The 16,913-nt window shown below is 38.2% G+C and overlaps 1 protein-coding gene across 8 annotated transcripts in view; it reads right to left on the reverse strand.

Annotated features, from left to right (window-relative positions):
- DENND4A (DENN domain containing 4A) overlaps nt 1-16,913 on the reverse strand; it is a 158,125-nt gene that overhangs the window by 56,889 nt on the left and 84,323 nt on the right. For all 8 annotated transcript variants that reach the window (XM_057488905.1, XM_057488904.1, XM_057488903.1 and 5 more), the window contains 2 exons: nt 14,306-14,524; nt 12,818-12,963 (listed from right to left, as the gene is read on the reverse strand). In XM_057488905.1, coding sequence (XP_057344888.1) covers nt 12,818-12,963; nt 14,306-14,524 — 365 coding nt within the window. The remainder of the gene's footprint in view (nt 1-12,817; nt 12,964-14,305; nt 14,525-16,913) is intronic.

Raw genomic sequence — 16,913 nt, forward strand, 5'->3', positions numbered from 1 at the left:
ATGTTACACAAATGGATACCACTGTTCTCAAGGGAAGCTCAGGGAGGACATATGGAGAACAGTGGAAACCCAGTGCCATACAGGAAAAACATTCAAAGTATGTAATTCTGGTCAGAAACATTTATACACACAAAAACCAATGCAACTATTCCTGTAAAAAAGGGGTTAGAAAATTATTTTTAAAGTATGTCTTTCTATTTGTTGCATACCTTTCTATGTTTTTATTGTCTCTATTCATATTTGTAAGTACCAATTAAGGCAAAACTAAAATTTTGATTAAAATATTGAAAACCGAGTTATTGGTGTAATGCTGTAATGAAGACAAAACTATTAAGGAGCTATGACATGACTTCTCAAAGTAAAGAAGATTTCAAGCTTTACATAAGCAAAACTCAGCTTAGAAAAAGGCAGGGTTCTGAAAGTCCATTTGTAAACAGGTTATTCAAAATATAGAAAATAAATTTTCTTCCCAAACAATATCCTTTCTGGGGTGATGGCAATGTTCTATATTTGAGTCATGGTTATATGAAAATCTATATTTGCCAAAACTCATCAAACTGAACATGTCAAAGGTGTATTTATTCTTTGTATATCTAAACAAATTTTGATTAAAAGAAGACTCCTAAAAAGTGGTTAGGATATTATTCCACCAAAAAGAAATTTAATCCATATTTCCAGCACACTGTACCCCTGCACCTTTTGAACTATAGCTAATTACCTTTTTTAATCAATGTTTCTATAGGAAAATGAATTATGAGTTCTAAGCAGATAATGGCATGTGTCCATCTTTTCCCTGGTCCAAAGTATTTCAAGGATTAGGTTGGTTATTTTTGGGCACCTTAGCTTGTTAATTCTCTGTCAACATGAGAATCAGTATTTTTCAGCATCAACCATTTCTCAAGTGTTCTAAATCTAAGGAAAGGGTAGATGCCTACACAAGGCTCTGCAATTGTTCTTGTTCTTCATATACGTAAGTCACTCAAAAGTTGAACATTTCTTTGTCATGAAGTGATAAAAACAAATGAACTAATAATAAACAAATAAAAGCAAGAAAAATATAAAAGTCATAAGGTTCTCTACTTTTTAGTTAATAAAACACTACTCTGAACACTGAGATATGCATAAAGATCTTTCCTCACAATATTTTAAACATAGATAAGAAAACAATACAGAAAAACTAAGTGATTATCAGTCACAAGTGTAAGAGCTGGGATTACAGTTCTGATTCCCAATCCAGTGTTTTTCCTACTATATCTGGCACAGTGAGAATCATTTCTTACTTTTATAAGATATATTTGGGGGTGGGGCGGAAGATGGCGGCGTGAGTAGAGCAGCGGAAATCTCCTCCCAAAACAACATATATCTATGAAAATATAACAAAGACAACCCTTCCTAGAATAAAGACCAGAGGACCCAGGACAATATCCAGACCACATCCACACCTGAGAGAACCCAGCGCCTCGCGAAGGGGGTAAGATACAAGCCCCAGCCCCGCGGGAGCCGAGCGCCCCTCCCCCCAGCTCCCGGCGGGAGAAGAGCAGGCAGAGCGGGAGGGAGACGGAGCCCAGGACTGCCGAGCACCCAGCCCCCGCCATCCGGGCCAGAGTGCAGGGCCCTCGATACTGGGAAAACAGGGCAGCAAGAACAGTGAGCAGGCACTGGAGGCTGGGCGACAGAGGACATAAGAAAAGCGCGCGACCATTTTTTTTTTTCTTTTTCTCTGCTTTGTTTTGGCGAGCGCTTTTTGGAAGTCTTAAAGGGACAGGGACCCCAATATTAGGGAAACAGGGCAGAAAGACCGGTGAGCAGAGGCCTGAGGCTGGCACCGGAGAATAAAGAAAAACGAACGACCACCTTTTTTTTTTTAATTAAAAATTTTTTTTTTTTTTTAATTAAAAAAATTTTTTTTCTTGTTTTTTTTTTGTGGTCGTTGTTTTGTTTTGGCGGGTGCTTTTTGGAAGTCTTAAAGGGGCAGGGCGGGCCACTTAATCCAGAGGTAGGGAATCCGGGATCTCTGGGCACCCTAACCCCTGGGCTGCAGGGAGCAGGGAGGCCCCTTAAGGAGATAAATAGCCTCCCAGCAGCTCCTGCTCCAACGCGACTCCACCATTTTGGAGTAGCGGCCCGAGCCAGGCCACGCCCACAGCAACAGCGGAGATTAACTCCATAGCAGCCGGGCAGGAAGCAGAAACCCTGTCTGCGCGCAGCTGCGCAGCACAAGCCACTAGAGGCCGCTGTTCTCCCAGGAGAGGAGGGCCACAAACCAACAAGAAAGGAAGTCCTTCCAGCCGTCACTCGTCCCAGTTCTGCAGACTATTCCTATCACCATGAAAAGGCAAAGCTACAGGTAGACAAAGATCACAGAGACAACACCAGAGAAGGAGACAGACCTAACCAGTCTTCCTGACAAAGAATTCAAAATAAGAATCATAAACATGCTGACAGAGATGCAGAGAAATACGCAAGAAAAATGGGATGAAGTCCGGAAAGAGATCACAGATGCCAGAAAGGAGATCGCAGAAATGAAACAAACTCTGGAAGGGTTTATAAGCAGAATGGATAGAATGCAAGAGGCCATTGATGGAATTGAAATCAGAGAACAGGAACGCATGGAAGCTGACATAGAGAGAGACAAAAGGATCTCCAGGAATGAAACAATATTAAGAGAACTGTGTGACCAATCTAAAAGGAGCAATATCCGTATTATAGGGGTCCCAGAAGAAGAAGAGAGAGGCAAAGAGATGGAAAGTATCTTAGAAGAAATAATTGCTGAAAACTTCCCCACACTGGGGGAGGAAGTAATCAAACAGACCACGGAAATACACAGAACCCCCAACAGAAAGGATCCAAGAAGGGCAACACCAAGACACATAATAATTAAAATGGCAAAGATCAAGGACAAGGAAAGAGTGTTAAAGGCAGCTAGAGAGAAAAAGGTCACCTATAAAGGGAAACCCATCAGGCTAACGTCAGATTTCTCAACAGAAACCCTACAGGCCAGAAGAGAATGGCATGATATATTTAATACAATGAAACAGAAGGGCCTTGAACCAAGGATACTGTATCCAGCACGACTATCATTCAAATATGATGGTGGGATTAAACAATTCCCAGACAAACAAAAGCTGAGGGAATTTGCTTTCCACAAACCACCTCTACAGAACATCTTACAGGGACTGCTCTAGATGGGAGCACTCCTAAAAAGAGCACAGCACAAAACACCCAACATATGAAGAATCGAGGAGGAGGAACAAGAAGGGAGAGAAGAAAAGAATCTCCAGACAGTGTATATAACAGCTCAATAAGCGAGCTAAGTTAGGCAGTAAGATACTAAAGAGGCTAACCTTGAACCTTTGGTAACCACGAATTTAAAGCCTGCAATGGCAATAAGTACATATCTTTCAATAGTTACCCTAAATGTTAATGGGTTGAATGCACCAATCAAAAGACACAGAGTAACAGAATGGATAAAAAAGCAAGACCCATCTATATGCTGCTTACAAGAAACTCACCTCAAACCCAAAGACATGTACAGACTAAAAGTCAAGGGATGGAAAAACATATTTCAAGCAAACAACAGTGAGAAGAAAGCAGGGGTTGCAGTACTAATATCAGACAAAATAGACTTCAAAACAAAGAAAGTAACAAGAGATAAAGAAGGACACTACATAATGATAAAGGGCTCAGTCAAACAAGAGGATATAACCATTCTAAATATATATGCACCCAACACAGGAGCACCAGCATATGTGAAACAAATACTAACAGAACTAAAGGGGGATATAGACTGCAATGCATTCATTCTAGGAGACTTCAACACACCACTCACCCCAAAGGATAGATCCACTGGGCAGAAAATAAGTAAGGACACGGAAGCACTGAACAACACAGTAGAGCAGATGGACCTAATAGACATCTATAGAACTCTACATCCAAAAGCAGCGGGATATACATTCTTCTCAAGTGCACATGGAACATTCTCCAGAATAGACCACATACTAGGCCACAAAAAGAGCCTCAGAAAATTCCAAAAGATTGAAATCCTACCAACCAACTTTTCAGACCACAAAGGCATAAAACTAGAAATAAACTGTACAAAGAAAGCAAAGAGGCTCACGAACACATGGAGGCTTAACAACACGCTCCTAAATAATCAATGGATCAATGACCAAATCAAAATGGAGATCCAGCAATATATGGAAACAAATGACAACAACAACACTAAGCCCCAACTTCTGTGGGACACAGCAAAAGCAGTCTTAAGAGGAAAGTATATAGCAATCCAAGCATATTTAAAAAAGGAAGAGCAATCCCAAATGAATGGTCTAATGTCACAATTATCGAAATTGGAAAAAGAAGAACAGATGAGGCCTAAGGTCAGCAGAAGGAGGGACATAATAAAGATCAGAGAAGAAATAAATAAAATTGAGAAGAATCAAACAATAGCAAAAATCAATGAAACCAAGAGCTGGTTCTTCGAGAAAATAAACAAAATAGATAAGCCTCTAGCCAGACTTATTAAGAAGAAAAGAGAGTCAACACAAATCAACAGTATCAGAAACGAGAAAGGAAAAATCACGACGGACCCCACGGAAATGCAAAGAATTATTGGAGAATACTATGAAAACCTATATGCTAACAAGCTGGGAAACCTAGGAGAAATGGACAACTTCCTAGAAAAATATAACCTTCCAAGATTGACCCAGGAAGAAACAGAAAATCTAAACAGACCAATTACCAGCAACGAAATTGAAGAGGTAATCAAAAAACTACCAAAGAACAAAACCCCCGGGCCAGATGGATTTACCTCGGAATTTTATCAGACATACAGGGAAGACATAATACCCATTCTCCTTAAAGTTTTCCAAAAAATAGAGGAGGAGGGGATACTCCCAAACTCATTCTATGAAGCTAACATCACCCTAATACCAAAACCAGGCAAAGACCCCACCAAAAAAGAAAACTACAGACCAATATCCCTGATGAACGTAGATGCAAAAATACTCAACAAAATATTAGCAAACCGAATTCAAAAATACATCAAAAGGATCATACACCATGACCAAGTGGGATTCATTCCAGGAATGCAAGGATGGTACAACATTCGAAAGTCCATCAACATCATCCACCACATCAACAAAAAGAAAGACAAAAACCACATGATCATCTCCATAGATGCTGAAAAAGCATTTGACAAAGTTCAACATCCATTCATGTTAAAAACTCTCAGCAAAATGGGAATAGAGGGCAAGTACCTCAACATAATAAAGGCCATCTATGATAAACCCACAGCCAACATTATATTGAACAGCGAGAAGCTGAAAGCATTTCCTCTGAGATCGGGAACTAGACAGGGATGCCCACTCTCTCCACTGTTATTTAACATAGTACTGGAGGTCCTAGCCACGGCAATCAGACAAAATAAAGAAATACAAGGAATCCAGATTGGTAAAGAAGAAGTTAAACTGTCACTATTTGCAGATGACATGATACTGTACATAAAAAACCCTAAAGACTCCACCCCAAAACTACTAGAACTGATATCGGAATACAGCAAAGTTGCAGGATACAAAATCAACACACAGAAATCTGTGGCTTTCCTATATACTAACAATGAACCAACAGAGAGAGAAATCAGGAAAACAACTCCATTCACAATTGCATCAAAAAAAATAAAATACCTAGGAATAAACCTAACCAAAGAAGTGAAAGACTTATACTCTGAAAACTACAAGTCACTCTTAAGAGAAATTAAAGGGGACACTAACAGATGGAAACTCATCCCATGCTCGTGGCTAGGAAGAATTAATATCGTTAAAATGGCCATCCTGCCCAAAGCAATATACAGATTTGATGCAATCCCTATGAAACTACCAGCAACATTCTTCAATGAACTGGAACAAATAATTCAAAAATTCATATGGAAACACCAAAGACCCCGAATAGCCAAAGCAATCCTGAGAAAGAAGAATTAAGTAGGGGGGATCTCACTCCCCAACTTCAAGCTCTACTATAAAGCCATAGTAATCAAGACAATTTGGTACTGGCACAAGAGCAGAGCCACAGACCAATGGAACAGACTAGAGAATCCAGACATTAACCCAGACATATATGGTCAATTAATATTTGATAAAGGAGCCATGGACATACAATGGCGAAATGACAGTCTCTTCAACAGGTGGTGCTGGCAAAACTGGACAGCTACATGTAGGAGAATGAAACTGGACCACCGTCTAACCCCATATACAAAAGTAAACTCAAAATGGATCAAAGACCTGAATGTAAGCCATGAAACCATTAAACTCCTGGAAGAAAACATAGGCGAAAACCTCTTAGACATAAACATGAGTGACCTCTTCTTGAACATATCTCCCCGGGCAAGGAAAACAACAGCAAAAATGAGTAAGTGGGACTATATTAAGCTGAAAAGCTTCTGTACAGCAAAAGACACCATCAATAGAACAAAAAGGATCCCTACAGTATGGGAGAATATATTTGAAAATGACACATCTGATAAAGGCTTGACGTCCAGAATATATAAGGAGCTCTCACGCCTCAACAAACAAAAAACAAATAACCCAATTAAAAAATGGGCAGAGGAACTGAACAGACAGTTCTCCAAAAAAGAAATACAGATGGCCAACAGACACATGAAAAGATGCTCCACATCGCTAATTATCAGAGAAATGCAAATTAAAACTACAATGAGGTATCACCTCACACCAGTAAGGATGGCTGCCATCCAAAAGACAAACAACAACAAATGTTGGCGAGGCTGTGGAGAAAGGGGGACCCTCCTACACTGCTGGTGGGAATGTAAGTTAGTTCAACCATTGTGGAAAGCAGTATGGAGGTACATCAAAATGCTCAAAACAGACTTACCATTTGACCCAGGAATTCCACTCCTAGGAATTTACCCTAAGAATGCAGCAATCAAGTTTGAGAAAGACAGATGCACCCCTATGTTTATTGCAGCACTATTTACAATAGCCAAGAATTGGAAGCAACCTAAATGTCCATCAATAGATGAATGGATAAAGAAGATGTGGTACATATACACAATGGAATACTACTCAGCTATAAGAAAAGGGCAAATCCAATCATTTGCAGCAACATGGATGGAGCTGGAGGGTATTATGCTCAGTGAAACAAGCCAAGCGGAGAAAGAGAAATACCAAATGATTTCACTTATCTGTGGAATATAAGAACAAAGGAAAAACTGAAGGAACAAAACAGCAGCAGAATCACAGAACTCAAGAATGGACTAACAGGTACCAAAGGGAAAGGGACTGGGGAGGATGGGTGGGTAGGGAGGGATAAGGGGGGAGAAGTAGGGGGGTATTAAGATTAACATGCATGGGGGGGTAGGAGAAAAGGGAGGGCTGTACAACACAGAGAAGGCAAGTAGTGATTCTACAACATTTTGCTATGCTGATGGACAGTGACTGTAAAGGGGTTTATAGGGGAGACCTGGTATAGGGGAGAGCCTAGTAAACATAATATTCGTCATGTAAGTGTAGATTAGTGATAGCAAAAAAAAAAAAAAAAAAAAGGGCAGTTCCTGTGTGGTAACCTCCAACGAGTTCTACACAAGGGTATAAAGGGCATATAAAAGTGTAGGCAAAGGGTCTGTTTGTGTTTATACAGAGGATCAAAGCCTAATTGGGCTACCCCGAAAATGAACTAAGATACGATATGAAAAAGAACTTCCAACATCTGCACCCTCTGGAAGACTCATGCCAGAAGATGATCATCAAAAAACCCCAACAAAGATCCACGCACTGCTACAGCTGTAGATGCACCCATCCCACCAGTTCCTGGACCTGCCATGGGAATGAGGAAGGAGATATCTAAGCTGGCCTGTGCATACAGTAAAACAACAAAATTGGACTGGATCTATACTGTTGGAACTCAACCAAGAATTTGGAGAAGTGCAAATTGTAGCGCTCCAAAGTCTTACAACTACAAACTATTTATTGTTAAAAGAACATATGGCATATGAACAGTCCCCAGGAATGGGTTGTTTTAATTTGTCTGATTTCTCTCAGACTGTTCAAGTTCATTTGGACAATATCCACCATATCATAGATAAGTTTTCACAAATGCCTAAGGTGCCTAACTGGTTTTCTTGGTTTCACTGCAGATGGCTGGTAATTACAGATATGCTTTGGTTATGTAACTATACTCCTATTATGTTAATGTGTGTGTGCAATTTAAGTAGTAGCTTAAAACCTATACATGCTGAAGTTGCTCTACAAGAAGATATATCAAAGAAATAATCAATCTTCCCATGTTTTCTTCCGCCTGCTACTTCTATAGCTTTTCTTCTTCCTTCCTAATTACAACCCTTAAATAGAATTCGTGCCTCATATCAAATTTACCGAGTATCATAATTCTTCCAAGTGGTAAAGATACCTCAAGACAAATGCTGGGCATAGAAGCCACAGGGCATAAATATGCAAAGAAGTAAAAAGCTAACTTTTTCAAACAATAAGGCTTCTCTCTCACTTACCAACTTCACATTTCCCTGTATGGCCCCGGAAGATGACTGGTTAGCCAGAGACGGGTAAGATTCCTCAAGGGAGGAACAACCTAAGACAGGCACAGTCGCAGGGGGGCCATCAGGTGAGAAATTGGGGATCAACAGAGGTGAGGCTTAGAACCTCACCCCCCCGTTCTGAGAGAAATCTTCTGCATACGTGGATGTTTTATTGCCCTTGTCTAGCTTGGATTAACACATAGTCTACAGGCACACACCTGATCATCTACATTTGCTCTCTTACAACACTAAACTATGTTTTCTACCTTTATCTTGTATCTACCTACCACTTCAGCATTTTATTAAAAATAATAATAATAAAGAGAGAAATGTGGTATCCACATATAAATCAAGTATAAAAACCAAATCAGTATTCATATTTGAACTGACTGTTTATAGTTCATAATAATGCATGAGCAAAACCGAAAGTTTCTGTGATGACTGCCCTTGTACTGTTCACTATGTAACTTATTCATTATGTAAGAATTTGTTCTACATGTAAAAACTTGTTTGTTATGCCTCAGAAGATTGGAGACTGACAAAAATTAGGCTTGGGGTGGAATAATGATTGTGCATTGAGCATTGACTCCCCTATACAGAATTTTATTGTCGTGAACAACCATTTGATCAATAAATATGAGAGATGCCCTCACAAAAAAAAAAAAGGACAGACTTCCAATGGTAAAATAAATTAGTAACCGGGATGTAATGTATAGCATAAGGAATATAGTCAAGATATTTTAACAGCCTGGTAGGGTGATAGCTGGAACCTAGAATTATGTATATAAATGTTCTACCACTGTGTTGTACACTTGAAACTCATGTAATGTAATACTGTGTGTCAACTACCCTTCAATAAAAAATAATTATTAAAAAAAAAAAAAAAAAAAAAAAAAAGATATATTTGGTATTTATTTAATAATCAGGAAAGGACCTTTTCATGTCAACTGCAGAACTGAGCCAACTGTTGAATACTGAAGGTTGAGTTGTATTTTGGCTGTTATGCTCCCCACCCCCAAAAAAGAAAAAAAATCACTGATTTTCTTTAACAGTCACATAAACTTGACAGTGATGAATTTCTTTAAATAAACTTACAAGTATAAATTGTTGAGAAAACATATGACAAAGCTTTGCTTTCTTCTTTTTTAAATACTATCATAGGCATAAAATCATGAACACTATATATTTTTTTCACCAATTTATAGAAGAGTTTCAAGTACAGTAACTTTTCCAGTACAAACAGCATTTTTCCCCTTAATCTTTTGAGAGTAAGTTGCTGACCTGATGACCAATTGTGATATAATGATTTATAAGAAATACATATTTGGTCATTTAGATGACCAAATATATATTTCTCAAGTATATGTGGTTTTCATCCAAGGTTCCTGAAAACACTTCAGAGCCATAAAGGTGAAATGGGTATCTTATTAGATCAATAAGGAGACTTTTGGACCCCACCCAAGGTCAGCCTTTAGCCCCCAAGATCCACAGATGGGAGAGGGCAGGGGTGCTGGAGGCTGAATCAGCCAATGGCCAATGACTTAGTCAGTCATAGTAGGCAATAAAGCCTTCACAAAAACCCACGAGAACAGCATTTGCATCCTGTTTCCCTGTCTGAGAGAGGCTCCATGCTTGGGGAACCAGAATGCTTCCATGTGCCACTGAGCTGACCCCAAGCACCGTAAGGACAGAAGTTCCTTTATTCAGGACCTTGCCCTATGTATCTCTTAATCTTCCTGGTAAATTATATCCTTTATTGAACTGGTAAACATAAGTATTTTCCTGAGTTCTGTGAGCTACTCTAGCAAATTAATTGAACCTCAGGGGGAGGTCATTGGAACCTCCAATCTATAGCCAGTCCTTCAGAAGCACAAGTAACAGTCTAGAGTTTGTGACAGGTGTTTGGAGTGAAGGTGTGTGTGTGTGTGTGGGTGGGTGCAGTACGGCACAGAGGGCATTCCTAAAGGGCTGAGTCCTCAACAAGTGTAATCTGGTACTGTCCTCTGGGCAGATAGTGTCAGAACTGAGCTGAATTCTCAGACACCCTGCTGGTGTTCAAGAATTGCTTGGTGTCATGCATGGCAGAATCCTCCCCAACACACACATACTGCAGCTGGTTCTGGGAACCCCTACCACACCTATCACCCCTAAATGCTTCACTGTATACTTACTACAAACAAGGACACTTTCCTACATAACTACAACATGAATATCTGGATAGTAACACATTTACTACTACTGTCTAATCTTCAAACTATATTCAAGTTTGGATTATTGTAACAGTGTTATGCCAAAAACATCCAGGTCTGAGCTATGCCATTGTATATGGTTGTCAAGTCTCTAGTTTCTTTCACTTTTGAACAGTTTTCAACTTATCCTTTATTTTCTTAACTCTGACACTTTGTGAGTTATCGAACAGGTGTCCTTAATTTGAGTTTGTATGATATTTCCTTGAGATTATACAAGTTATGCATCTTTGGCAGGAAAATCACAGAATTGATGTTGCATTCTCACTGCAGCCCAGAAGAGTCATCGAATGTTGATCTGCCTCATCATTGATGATGTTCACTTAGATCATCAGATTAAGTGGTGTCTGCTAGGCTTTCTGTTCCACTATAAAGTTACTCTTTCCTCTTTTTTAATTAATATGTATTTTGTGCATAGATATTTTGAAACTCTGCAAAATCCTCTTTCTCATCAGTTTCTCGATTGTATGATATCTGTGCAGACTCATAATTTTCATACTTTCTTTAGTGGGCTATAATCTGTTACTATAATTTGATGTTCACATTGTCCCAGTGGGAGTCCCTTCAAATTGGCTTGGGGTGTGTGTGCATGTGCATGTGTGTGCACGTGAGCACACGTGTGTGTGTGTTTAACATGTTTCCATCATTCTTGGAGCACATGCTTGTTTTCCACCACAAGCCACTTCAGGATTCAGCTTGTATGTTCCTTGCCCTAGACTTGGGACCATCATTTCCCCACTAAAAGGAGTACCAATTCCTTTTAGTGGAGGATGGTATTTACAAGCCAATGGCTGTGCATTGGGCATACTCACTTGGGTATGGCTGCTACCAGGTCCTCTCAGTGTACAGAGCTAAGAAATTTATATGTGTTTACACACAGATACACATACATGAATCTATACTAATTTCTGTACTTACAAATATTGAAAACCAATGATAGCATACCAAACCTCCAATTCCATTCCAATATTACAGGGTTCATTCTGGTTTTCTCCTTTTCTGTTATTTGTAAATCCCTTCTCTGACAATGAGAAACTTCATTATTTTTAATATGTTTATTTGATCAATTCACCCATATGTAACATTCTCCCATCTCTACCACCACCCCTCCTCCATCCATATATATATGACTTTACCCTAATTTGGCTTCTACTACTCCTTCCAGACCAACCCATTCCCCCAACAAAGCTGGTATCTTCCTCATCCAGATCCAGCTCTGACACCCCATTGCTGCCTCTACCTGGTGGGGACACTCTTCGCCTGGCTCAGACTCTGACACTCCATGCTATCCTCACCTCTACAAGGATACTCTCCTCACCCTATTTAGGTTCTGACCCCCTGAAGCAGTCTGTCCCCAAGCATGCTTGTCCTCTGATTCCCCATGTTAGGCCACCCCTTGCATGGATGATCTCTTCTCCTGGCTTCAGCTCCAAAACCTAGCACTAAGCTGCTCTCCTTCCTCACCCCATTCAGGAGTGGCACCCCTATCTGTTCTCCAACCTCCTTTTCCAGCATGGATACCCACCTGGCACTATTCCACCTATGATAATAGGACTGAAGGGGAAGGAAAGGCTTCACTAATTAATTCAGAATTAATTCACTTAATTTATGCTACAAATTCACTGCTAAATTTTAGAAATATTCAGGTGAAATGTTTATTATGTTCTATACATACTCTCAGCATGTAATAATCCACAAAAAAGGGAGGTGAAAATTATAGGCACTCAAGTTGGAAGTCCATAGGCTTAGACAAAACTGTTATAGTCTATAAGTGGGCAGGCAGGGTTTACTTGTCTGCTAAAATAAAACCCACAATTTAGTAAAATCCTGCAAGATACTCCTAGGAGTAGGAGGTTGTGCTCTATAAATCTAGTAGGTTCCAAAACTTCCACAATAAACAGTCATTGATGAAATGGAATTAATTTAGCTTTTGTTAAAATCGAATAAAAGTTATAAGTAGAAACTATAACTCATAACATTTGTAGCAGTTACAAAAAATAAGTTAGGGCACTGCAGACATACTATTACTTACTTTATCTACACAGTCATCAAAAAACGCCAGGCTTGCATCTTTATCACTGACAAAAGAACATTCCTCAATGAAGCGAATAAACATTTGTGTTTTCGTCATCATGTTATAGAATTTTTGATGTGACCGGTCCCGGCTTCTTAAGAAAGCTGTTCAATATAAATGTATAATGTCAGACTATATAATATCATTTAGAGATTAATAGAATTTTTGAGCTAGAAGGGACTTGATCGACCATGTCATCTCTCCCCTCCATGCTTCAGTTACAGAAAAAGAAACTGAGATTGCAGAGAAGGAAAGTGACCTGACAAAGATAGCTATAGGAAAGGAACCTGAACCCAGATCTTCCAAATCCTCACCCAGAACTGTCTCTTGTCTCCTCAATACCTTTAAGATTACACACAAGTTAGTAAATATGAAAGCATTTAATAAATTGCTACTTTTCCCCCCATATTGTTGTATGCTATATGCACAAGGCACACCTCTCTCCATACACATATGTGGCTACTTCATGCAGCAATTACATCCCCTCTAGTATTCATTTATATTTGTGTTACTTAATGAAATAGTAAAACTTCATCCAGATTTCACATTTCACCTGGCTCATTATGATCAGTTAAACTACACTTGGGCCTTCTTTTGAGCATATGTACTCAAACTCTTTTCAACCTGAGAATTTGCAGAAGCTGTTATCTGCCTAAAATATTCTTCTAATTTCCCTTTGCCTGTCTAATTTCTACTCATCCCTTAGATCATAGCTCAGACGTGAATTCCTCAGAAGGGCCTTCTATGATTTGAAGTTGTGAACTAGAGTGCTCATTCAGATTTTCAAATTGCCTATCCTCTTGACTGTTAAGTTCATGGGAGAAGTGACCTGTTGTCTCTCTTTGTGCGTGTAAACATGTAAATTTGCATTACACCATATATGCAATGCCTAGCATTTGGAGGCACTCATAGTTGCTTATTAAATGAATTTCTCTTGGAAACAATTAAATACTACAAAATAAAGTAAATATGTGTTATGATGCAAATTGCACTCCAGGGCTTTCCAACTTTTTTTCTACTTTATGGCACAGGCAGAAAATAATATTTGTAAAACACATACTGAACAAAAATGGATGAGACTGCTCAAGCCTGGGGTGACTATCCCAGGGGCTCTTAATGCCCACATTGCCCAGCTGCCCTGAAAACTTAACAGCATCAATATCTCAACACACCTGAGACACAAGAGAGTGCAGTAATACTGCATTGTTAAGAAACTCTGTACTTTTCAAATATTTTCTTCTGCATATTTTGTTAATGGGATTATATCTAATATGCTTGAGAAATAACTAGTCCCATGAAAATAGATTACCAAAAGAGTCGATATTCACATACTTCCCAAATCGGTATATATTTCGATAAATATGAGCTATTAATGCAGAAAGCAATCGAATCACCACAAGGTTAAGCTCAATAATGTGAAAGCTATAAAACTACGCCATCACTCACCTTGAAGGGCAAAAAGAGAGGTTGCATCTGTGGCTGTCTCAGATGGGGCTTGTGTTATTGGTCTTAAGTATGATCTATAACCTTTTAAAATAGAGGCCATGAAATGCAAAAATGCCTCTTGGATTTCCAAATCTATCATGTGCAGCCTCTTTCCAGAATTAAAATCATAGTCATTCATTGCTAAGTCCATTAGTCCGTCATCTCTTGGTCTTTGCTGCACTGTGAAGAAATACAGTCTAAGTGTTTTCTTTAAACTGCCAAACCAACGTTCATATTGGTATCAATATAGATTCACTGTATATGTGAGTCAAGTCATTCATTATGCCGTACACCTTAAACTTACATAGTCCTACATAAACTTACATAGTGTTTCAGTTATATTTAAAATTGAAAGAAGAAAATAAATTTGTTATATTTCAAAGGGGCTCAAGCTACCTCAGTTCTTTGTTTGCATAATTTCATAATATGTAAACCCTAGCAAAACTTGCCATATCATTTTTTAGGCTCTGCTGATTATATTTTATCCAAATTAAACATAAAATTATCTCTGTTTATTTGATAACAATCAGAAAAAATGTTCATATTCTGAAACAACCATATATAAAATAATAAACAAAGATCATAACCGTATCAGCTGGAGACAGGTTTAAACGCACTACTTCTTCCTGCAACCCCACCCAACCCTTTTTTTTTAAATGTAAGTGCCTATAGGAGGAACAGACCTGGATTACAACGTGAAGAACTCTTCCCCTTCCTGATTAACACAATGCTAAAGCCACTGGGTAGTGAAAGAATAACTTTACAGCAGGGAAGCCTGGTAAATACCACATTAATCAAGCGCACAAAGTGAACATCTTCATCAACAATGGGACAGATTGAATAGCATGTAATCGATTAGGATGCTATGAAAGGAATGCAGCGTCACTTCTGTGCTATTCCCGCCAAAGATGCACAACCTGTATTTATTATGAGGATACTCAGACAAACCCACATCATAGACCATTCTAAAATAGCAAATGTGTCAAGAAAATCAAGAAAAAATCTGAGGAACCGTTTAGAAAAAAGGAGACGAAAGAGACATGAGTACAACACCTGATTGGGAAACGGATTCTTTTGCTTTGAAGAGCATTGTTATAATTAGCAAAACTTGAATCTGGTCTGAGGATAAGGATGGCAGTAATGCTCAGTGTTACTTTTCATGGTTACATTATAGTGATGGAGAATGTACTTACTGGTAGTGGCTGGAGGTAATGGGGCATCTATTCTCAAAGGGCCAGAAGAAAAAAACTGTGATTGGTTCAAAATTTAAAAAACTTTTAAAATATAAGGAACAATAAATCATCTTAGGGAGTTTTTGTGTGTGTGTGTGTGGAGTTCTTATTGTCTAAAAAAAGTAAAAGATTTTAATCGTACTAGCTTCATCTTTGCTAACTGTATGGTCTCTGATAAGTTGCTTTGCCTCCCTCAACCTTATTATCTCATAGTTGTAAAGATTTAAAAATGTACGTCAAAGTGCTCTGAAACAGTGAAGTGTTATACAATCCTTAACTATCAGTATTGTTTAAAAGTTGGTAGTTTTAAGCTTTAAGATTATGCCCTTCAGTAGAACTGGAGAGGCTATTTCACTGATTTTATAATATTTAAATATTGCTACAAAAGCTGCTGGACTTAGCTATCAAAAGAAGTACGTGCACTTTTAGAAAGCCATTAACTAGGTAGCTTAACTAAAATTCCATACGTAATTTATCTGTTCTGTAAGACCAAATTTTGCTCTACTTAATGTCATTTTTTTTTCATATTCTAATACTTTGAGCCACTTCTGAATTATCTACTTGTGAAGTTTGCTTCAAAAACACTGTCTTTTTCCATGTCTATTTCAAGCTATACTATAGGCACCTTGATGTAGGCCACCTCCTATCTTTATATTTCACCTCATAGGTAAATGAGAATCTTAAATCATGTAATTTTCATATAATAAGTATTAAATTATGGGCCCTGAACTGACCATTGTTATAAAATACCAAGAGGATTAGGTAAGTGAAGGTTTGATTCTTCTTATCAGTAATTCTGGATCACTGTCAAGATACTCTTATATAAGTTTTTTTACTGAAATATTCCATACAACCAATTTTCATTTTGACCAATTTCCTAATGCTTTTGGCAAGCTTCTATTTTCAAATTATTTAAGGTAAGCACATTAAGATCCACTGAAGGTAAAAAACATATGACCTAGCTCTCACCCCACTGCAGTCATCAGCATTTTCTAGTTTAGGCCATCTGTCTTAGATTTTCAAAACTAACTTTCTATTCAATTTATGAAGAAAATATGTAAATGGAAACCCTTCTTTTCTCCATGGTCTTTCAGTAATGATAAAATTAAAGAAAACAGCCACCTCAACCTCTTTTGGAATTTTATTATTCTAAAATGCCTCTACAAAAATGTGACATGTAAAATAGAAATTTTATAAATCTCTCATTCAACGTCTAATAAATTTTGCTTTAATACTCATTTGTCCTTAAGATTGTAAAAACACTTTCCTTTAGATAAACATTATTTTTTTTACAAGCAAAATAATTGCAGTTTTCTCAGATTAAATTACTTCACTTA

This window comes from Manis pentadactyla, chromosome 11 (genome assembly GCF_030020395.1).
Source record: "Manis pentadactyla isolate mManPen7 chromosome 11, mManPen7.hap1, whole genome shotgun sequence".
NCBI lineage: Eukaryota > Metazoa > Chordata > Mammalia > Pholidota > Manidae > Manis > Manis pentadactyla.